The 8,849-nt window shown below is 43.3% G+C and overlaps 1 protein-coding gene across 1 annotated transcript; it reads left to right on the top strand.

The window, feature by feature from the left end:
• Positions 1-493: 493 nt before the first annotated feature.
• On the top strand, positions 494-7,643 carry DNAJC22 (DnaJ heat shock protein family (Hsp40) member C22). The gene is made up of 2 exons (XM_040341155.1): positions 494-1,499; positions 7,051-7,643. Exons 1-2 carry the CDS (start codon positions 654-656, stop codon positions 7,234-7,236), a joined length of 1,032 nt encoding a protein of 343 aa, XP_040197089.1. The 5' UTR covers positions 494-653; the 3' UTR covers positions 7,237-7,643.
• The last annotated feature ends 1,206 nt before the right edge of the window (positions 7,644-8,849 follow it).

The raw sequence follows: 8,849 nt of genomic DNA, 5'->3' as shown, positions 1-8,849 counted from the left end.
AAGCTCATCCCTACTCAAGGGGACCATGCTACACAAATAAAAGATTGTATATTAAACTTAATTTAGACATCTTCACTTTACATGAATGTATTGAAGTCATGTATATGTGTGTTTTGTATGTATCTTTTAATATGCTTTTAATGTATGCGTGTTCTTCAACAGGCCGTTTTTACTTATGAATGCTGCTGGGTGAGTTAAAATGTATGGAAAACATATGTATTGTGTGTTCTATTTGCAGCTGCACAACATGGAATATTTTATGTGTGGAAAGTACAATTATTACAAATAAGTGTAGTTGTTATAAATAATTACAAAACTCATGATGGTGCACTATAACACATGTATGAACAATCCTTTAGAAATGTAATATTACATACAGTGGGATAACGTGATTGATTGCTTATCCTGCATGTTGACTGTGTGGCTGAGGGCAGGACTAGATATAGCAGGTATATGTGTGACCTTTGGGCCTATGGCTCCACTCAATGCCGTAACCAATGTTGTAAGGAGCAAAGTCTGTTTGCAAGGCAGTTCAGTGTGAAACAATGAGAAAGCACTCCATGTGGATATGCAACATTTCTTTACGAGCACTAAGCAACATGCCCTAAACAACTTTTCCTTTAAATTACCTGGACATTTTAAAGTTGTCTAGTATGGGAAAACAACTTATAGTTGCTTATGGTCTGTGGGCTATAGGTGGTCCGCTTGGACTACACCACATATACTTGGAACGGGACAGCCATGCTTTACTTCTGATGCTTACTTTAGGGGGATTTGGTGTAGGGTGGACGTGGGACTTTTGGAAAATTCCTGGACTTGTATCCGAATTCAATAAACAAGAGCGGAAGAAAACAAGTAAATTGAAGAATGGAATACCACCTACAAGTATCCTTCAGTTCATGGCACAGGTAACCACTGGCATTTATTTTGGTCTAGCTGCTGCCATCGGACTATCCACTCTTACAAGTTATTATGTGTTAGCCCTGCCACTCGCAGTTGGTTTGGGAGTACATCTTGTGGCTAGTGTAGGCGAGAAAACCTCTAAGCTGCAAAACACATTGGTGGCTGCCTTTTTGACATCCCCAATCTTTTACGGACGTGCTATTTCCATGATCCCCATAAGTCTCGCTGCCAGTATTACTTCTCAACAAAACCGTCATTATCGGCTGCATGAACGACAGCATGAAAACCTCAGCCTTCGTCTATATCGTATTGGACTGGCCTACCTAGCTTTCACTGGCCCTCTGGCTTACAGTGCACTGCTTAATACAAGTCGGACCGTGAGCTATGTGGCTGAAAGCATCGGGGCCCTGCTTAATTGGCTGAGCTTTTTCCCCAGCCTCAGTGCACTGATGGAAAAGATTCTCCTCCTACCATACAGGATTTGGGGGCTGTTTACAGGAGGGGGAGGATTACATCACCAGTACTTCAAAGAGTGGGAAAAGATCTACGAGTTTGTGGCCAGCTTCCAGAATGAAAAGGAAGAAATGGCCTGCAAGGTGAGATGTACATTTTATATTTGCTATTTTTATTAAGTATTACAGTTTTTTTTTTTTTAAAGTATCTCTATCTCTAGGTAAAACACTTTATCGTTTTGGATATAGCGAGGAAGAGTGATGGCACGTACACACGATCGTTTTTCGGCATGAAAAAAAACGACATTTTTAAAAACGTAATTTAAAATGATGGTGTGGGCTTCACATAGTTTTTCGGCTTCTGAAAAACGACAAATTTTTTTTCCGAACATGCTGCATTTTTTAACGTTGTTTTAAAAAATGTTGTTTTTCGTGTTGTAAAAAATGATTGTGTGTGGGCAAAAACAACGTTTTAAACCCGCGCATGCCCAGAAGCAAGTTATGAGACAGGTAAAACTACCATTCATAATGGAGTAAGCACATTCATCACGCTGTAACAGACAGAAAAGTGCAAATCGTCTTTTACTAACAAGGAATCAGCTAAAAGCAGCCCAAAGGCGAATAGAACTTCCCCTTCAGAGTGCCGTCGTACGTGTTGTACGTCACCGCGCTTTGTTCATCATTTTTCAAAAATGATGGTGTGTGGGCAACATCGTTTTTAATCATGAAGTTGGAAAAACTTCGTTTTTTGGACATGCTGAAAAACGTCGTTTTTTTCATGCCGAAAAACGATTGTGTATACGCGGCATTAGACTTTCTGTAATGTTTTTATTGCTGTGTCTCTCCCTTTTGGGAAGGTTTACCACACTATTTGTACTTACATAGTTACATAGTTAGTTAGGTTAAAAAAAAACATTAAAAAAATAAAAAAGAAAAGAAAAAATATCGTACAATCCCATATACCCAATTCTATACCCACAGTTGATTGAGAGGAAGGCAAAAAACCCCAGCAAAGAAATTTGCTACAGCAGGGGAAAAAAGTCCTTCCTGATCCCCCGAGAGGCAATCGGATTTTCTCTGGATCAACTTTACCTATAAATGTTAGTACCCAGTTATATTATGTACATATAGGAAAGTATCCAGGCCTTTCTTAAAGCACTTTACTGAGCTGGCCAAACCCACCTCTGGAGGGAGTCTATTCCACATTTTCACAGCTCTTACTGTGAAGAAACCTTTCCGTATTTGGAGATGAAATCTCTTTTCCTCTAGATGTAACTGAATTGTTACTGAAACCATAAGTGAGGGGAAATCACACATTTTAGGGTAATCCCCAGGGGAAATCTTCAGGGAAGCTTTTTCTGGGGATATTTGTCAAAGAAATTCTGCTCACTTTGAGAGATTTCCTTGAACTTTCTCTGACACGGGAAGTAAAGGAAAATTTCCCAAAAGCGCAAACAGCAAACAAATAACCTGGCTGAGGTTGATCCCTTTAATACTTTTTTGGGTATACACACACTTTAAAGGATATGTTCACCTTTCGTAACATGTTACACTCATATTTAGGGTGTAACAGGTAACATGCAACGAACAGACTGTCCCCCACACCTCCCCGATCTCCGCTGTGACAGTTTGTCTCCCTCCCCACTAGCTGTCACAATAAAAAAAAGGTCAAGTGGGACTCCGCTCGCATTGCCGCATCACTGATTAACATGGCTCTGTACATTGAAAACTACAAGGTCTGGCAGCCTTTGGGGCTGTCGGCTTGTAGTTTTCAATGAACTACCACAGTGTTGTGTAGAGCGCCATGATAGTTCATTCATGCGTCCTGTCAGATTGTATCTGCTTACCCCTATCGGATGTATGGGCAAGCAGATACATTGGCAGATCTGCTGGAGACCTGCATGGCACTGGTGCCATGCTTTACAGCGGGCGTCACTAAATGGCGGACCGCGGTCCGGTTCCGGCCCCAGTGGCCTTTCTACCCGGACCGCAGCCTCACCTGTGTGTCTTTGTGGCCGGCTCGCCCGCCTGCCGATGCCGCTATATACACAGCATGGCAGGCGCAGCAGCTCTGTGCCGTCTCTGCACTCCCCCCTCCCCACACTGCCTGTCTGCCTTATTCACACAAACATGAATCACGACCACGCTGGACAATGGGCGGGACTTTTTAGGTTAAAAAGTGGGTGATTGGTTGCTAGGCAGCGGGTCGGTCCCAGCAACAAATCACTCGCTTTTAATGGGAAAGGTCCCGCCCATTGTCCAGAGCGGCCACGCTCCATGTCCTGTGTGAATAAGGTAGGTTTTCTGTGGGAGGGGGAGTGTTGTGCTGTGCAGGACAGGACAGGGGTTTACTATTGAGAGGAATGTGATGGGGGGGAGTCAGTCTGCGACGGGGGGGGGTCTGTAATTGTAGGGAGGGGGTTGTTCAGTCTGTGATGGGGGGTCTGTGAATTTGGGGGGTCCGTCTGATAGGTGGGTCAGTCTGTGATAGGGGGTCTGATTTGGGGGGGGGCAGTCTGTGATAGGGAGATCTGTGATTGTGGGGGGTTCAGTCTAAGATGGGGTGTTCTGTGATTGTGGGTGGGGGGTTCAGTTTGTAATTGGGGGGGGAGTTAAGTCTGATTTGGGGGGTCAGTCTGTGATAGGTCTGTGATTTGGGGGGTCAGTCTGTGATTGGTGGGTCAGTCTGTGATAGGGGGGATCTGTAATTGGGGAGGTCTGTGATTGTGGGGGGGGGGGTTCAGTCTGTGATTGTGGGGGGATCAGTCTATGATAGTGGGGTCTGTGATTGGGGGGGTTCAGTCTGTGATTGGGGGTGGGGGGGGTAGTCTGTGATGGGGTGGTCTGTGAATTTGGGGGGTCAGTCTGTGATTGGTGGGTCAGTCTGTTATAGGGGGTCTGATTTGGGGGGTCAGTCTGTGATGGGGGGGATCTGTGTTTGTGGGGGGTTCAGTCTGTGATGGGGTGTTCTGTGATTGTGGGGGGTTCAGTTTGTAATTGGGGGGATCAGTCTGATGTGGGGTCTGATTTGGGGATGGGGTTGTGATTGTGGGGGGGTTCAGTCTGTGATGGGGTGGTCTGTGATTGGGGGGGTCCATCTGTGATTGGGGGATCAGTCTGTGATAGGGGGTCTGTGATTTGGGGGATCTGATTTGGGGGGTCAGCCTGTGATAGGGGGATCTGTGATTGTGGGGGTTCAGTCTGTGATTGGGGGGTCCATCTGTGATTGTGGGGAATCAGTCTGTGCTGGGGGTGTCCATCTGTGATGGGGGGGGGGAATCGGTATGTGATGGGGGTCTGTGATTTGGGGGGTCAGTCTGGGATGGGGGATCTGTGATTTGGGGGGGTCAGTCTGTAATGGGGGGTTTGGCATGTTCAGCAAGCAATACTTCTGCCAATTGCAACCTACTTACATAAAAAATTATCAATTAGCTGTAAAAAAAAATGTTCGGCAGTCTAAATCCTGAATGCCTGGGAGCCGCTGCTCTACCACCCTCTGAAAATCAATCTATTGTGGATCCACTGAAGGTTTTAATGAGCCCTGACAGAAATGAATGCACTGGTTATTATTACATCATTAAAAAAAAAAAATTAAATCAGTGTAATAACTTTTACTTGGTACCAGCTTCTTGCAAATCCATGTATCACAGAGATTAGAATGGAAGAGGAGAAGCAGCATAAGGAGGCAAGCAGTTGTGCTGCGGTCCTTTGTTAACAAGGAGCATGCCAATAGGAGGAGAGAGCAGAGCGACGGAGAAGTGAGCTCAGTCTATTATTTCTTCTTCATTGTCCAGTCCCAGGCAAAGCAGTGTTGTGCTATTTAAAGCTCAGACCCGAATTAACAGAAATACAAATTCTTTAGAATGAATGGTGTAAACTGGGCTTATATAGGAAGCAGCAGCTGGTTATTAGAAAATAATTCCGGCAATGGAAACAGTTTCTTCTGACACTCATGTCATACAGAGAGCAGCATTACAGCACTTATCTGTTGGCTATTGTCCAGAAAGGCACTCAAAATTGCTGATTTGACAATGAATTTGCTCCATTTTGATCTGTTAAATATAACATTGAAAGCATTTTTTTTTTGTCTATTCAATAAGTGGGAAAAGCATGTGTTGATCTTGTCAGAAATCCAGAACTGCTCTATGTCCTGTATTTCTTTCCTTTGTTATCTCAAAGATCCTATAAGACCAACGCTGTATCCTGGCCTAGGCCAACAAGGCCCAGGCCTAGGGCAGTACTTTGCAGGAGGGCAGCACGGAAAGAGTCCCTGCTGGCTTGCGCTACACTGTTAGTGTAGCGCCAGTCTTATGGGGTGAACTGGGCTGAGAGGCAAATTAGTCTAGCACCCCCATAAAGCGACCTCCGGTATGCGGGCGGCCGGCATTCTGCAACTGCGGGGGATGGGGGGGCGCCGCTTCTCATTTTGACTGTCCTATCATCCTGGACCACAAACCTTCCTCACTGTGCTATATGTTTGTTTTCTGCTTCACCATTGGCATGGTTATATCTTCTTAGGCCGCGTACACACGGTCGTTCCAAACCGATGAGAATGGTCCGACGGGCCATTTCCATCGGTTCACCGCTGAAGTGGCCTGATGGTCTGATGTGTGTACACACCATCGTTCCAAAAACCGATCGGGTCAGAACGCGGTGACTTCAAACACACGACGTGCTGAATAAAACGAAGTTCAATGCTTCCAAGCATGTGTCGACTTGATTCTGAGCATGCGCGGGTTTTGAACCGATGCTTTTCTGTACTAACCATCGGTTTGGACCGATTGGTCAGCGGGCCATCGGTTCGATTTTGAAGCATGTTTTAAAATTTTGGACCGAAGGACAACAGACCGATGGGCTATACACACCGTCGGTTTGGACAGATGAAACTGAACCTCGGTCCATTCTCATCGGTTTGGAACGACCGTGTGTATGCGGCCTTAGTCCTCTACATAAATTTTTTAGAAATTTGAGCTTAAAGAAGAACTATAGGCAACACTTTTTCATTTAGATAGAGTAAGGGAGAGTTATAGCCCGGAAAGGGAATTTTTTTACCATCCCTGTCCCATTGCAGAGATTTTCCTTCACTTCCAGCCCCATAGCCAAACAGGAAGTGAGAGGAAATGCTTATCAGGGGAATCCATTGCCCCCCCCCCCCCCAGAACTAGTGTCCCCACTCAAAAAGTGTAGGGCAGGTCTTAAAAAGCAAGGGGTGTGGCCTTGACAGGAAGGGGTGGGGCATGTTTAAATTAGGGGGTGCGTGAGTTTAGTCAGGCCTAGGGCAGCACAAAACCTAAATACACTACTGTATAAGAGCCTCATAGTTCTTATCTTGGCACTACAGAACAACTAGTCTTTATGCTGTGTAGAACGGGGTAGAGAGGGTTGAGCAGTTTAGCAAAAGATGATTGGTAGGGCTTACACCACACAATATACAAGAAATCTCACAACATGAATAAGGATAAGTACATTTCTGGCAGATCAACAGGTATTTTTCTGTACCTGAAGGGGCAAAAATGTATCACATTTGATTTTTCCCTGACATACTCTAACATAAATTAGCCCTATAATATAAACTTGGCACTATGTTATAGTAATCATGTAATATAAATATGTTTTCTAATACAGAAAGTTTGTATTGTATTAGGATCATCTGTTTATGGTATTTTAACACTATCTTATATGATTTTTGTACCAGATTCTAGGAGTGTCTCCTGATGCTGCCATTGAGGAAATAAATCACCATTATCGGGATTTGGTAAAGCTTTGGCATCCAGATCATAACCGACACCGTCCAATAGAAGCTGAGCAACATTTTATTGAAATACAGGCCGCTTATGAGACACTCACGCGCCTCCATAAAATGAAAGATCGTGCACACTGATATAAAGTAACTGCTATAAAAAGTCAGTTTTATCATAAAGATGTCTCTTCAAATTCATATAGTTTAAAATGAGATTTCATTTACTGTACTGAGATTGCAGGCCTTTTCTGATCGGTGGCTATGGGCTATGCTGCATATGCATGGAAATGTTTGATAGCCAGCTGTTTTTAACTGCTAGAATCCACACGATTAGCACACTTCCTAATCTTCATAGAAGTTATCATTTTTCATCAATGAAATGATATATGAGGGGCTAGTGTACTATACCATAAATCACTCCTTACAGTTCTGCAACCAGACCGGATTGTGGAATATTGCAAAACTTAAAAAGCTGCTCTTTTAAATAATAATTCAGCTGTTTTAAATTGAGAACTGACCTTGAATAAAATGGCAATGTGTACTTGTCTCGCTTTGTTGGTCTGTTTAGAAATGCACAAAATTAGGACGTTAAAAGTTGAACTTTACTCATTTTTGTTCCCTTTCTTGCCTAATCTATCCTCCCACTTACACATTCGTTTAAAAAAAATAAAATAAAAATTTAAAGTAAAAACTTTTTTTCTATTTTTTTGTTTTTCATTTCTAAATCTAGAATGACATCATTGCCTGCCCACATTTGCAGACATGCCACGAGTCTTTGCAGGTACTCAGAAAAGTACTCAGAGCGACCCCCCACAGTATGTACTGTAAACATCTTGCTCCCAGGATGTGTGGTGTAGCATCCAAGAAACCATTTGTGAGATGATAGTTACATAGTTAATCAGGTTGAAAAAAAAGACAAGTCAATCAAGTTCAACCATAAGAAATAAAATAATAATATCGTACAATCACATATACCCAATTCTATACCTACAGTTGATCCAGAGGAAGGCAAAAAAAAACAAAAAAAAAACAGCAAATCATGATCAAATTTGCTACAGCAGAAGAAAAAATTCCTTCCTGATCCCCCGAGAGGCAATCGGATATTCCCCGGATCAACTTTACCTATAAATGTCAGTACCCAGTTATATTCTGTACATTTAGGAAAGTATCCATGCCTTTCTTAAAGCACTTTACTGAGCTGGCCAGAACCACCTCTGCAGAGAGTCTATTCCACATTTTCACAGCTCTTACTGTGAAGAAACCTTTCCGTATTTGGAGGTGAAAGCTCTTCTCTTCTAGACGTAAAGAGTGCCCCCCTTGTCCTCAGTGTTGACCGTAAAGTGAATTCAACACCAAGTTCACTATATGGACCGCTTTTATATTTGTACATGTTGATCATATCCACCCTTAATCTCATCTTCTCAAGAGTAAAAGAATTGAGTTCCTCTAATCTTTTCCCATAGCTGAGCTCCTCCATGCCTCTCATCAGTTTGGTTGCCCTTCTCTGCACTTTCTCCAGTTCCCCAATATCCTTCTTGAGAACTGGAGCCCAAAACTGAACTGCATATTCCAGATGAGGTCTTACTAATGATTTGTACAGGGGCAAAATGATATCTCTCTCTCTCTCTCTCTCTCTCTCTCTCTCTGGAGTCCATACCTCTCTTAATACAAGAAAGGACTTTGCTCGCTTTTGGAAACCGCAGCTTGGCATTGCATGCTATTATTGAGCCTATGATCTACCACATCCTTCTCCA

The sequence above is a fragment of the Rana temporaria genome, chromosome 2 (assembly GCF_905171775.1).
Source record: "Rana temporaria chromosome 2, aRanTem1.1, whole genome shotgun sequence".
Lineage (NCBI taxonomy): Eukaryota > Metazoa > Chordata > Amphibia > Anura > Ranidae > Rana > Rana temporaria.
Note: the sequence above shows the minus strand (reverse complement) of the source record. Positions and strands in the feature narration are given on the sequence as shown.

Excerpts from the sequence above, each read along its gene's own strand:
- DNAJC22 (XM_040341155.1), top strand. The coding sequence starts at position 654 with ATGGGAAAACAACTTATAGTTGCTTATGGTCTGTGGGCTATAGGTGGT. Across the intron at positions 1,500-7,050 it reads AGGAAGAAATGGCCTGCAAG|ATTCTAGGAGTGTCTCCTGA; the intron begins GTGAGATGTACA and ends TTTTTGTACCAG.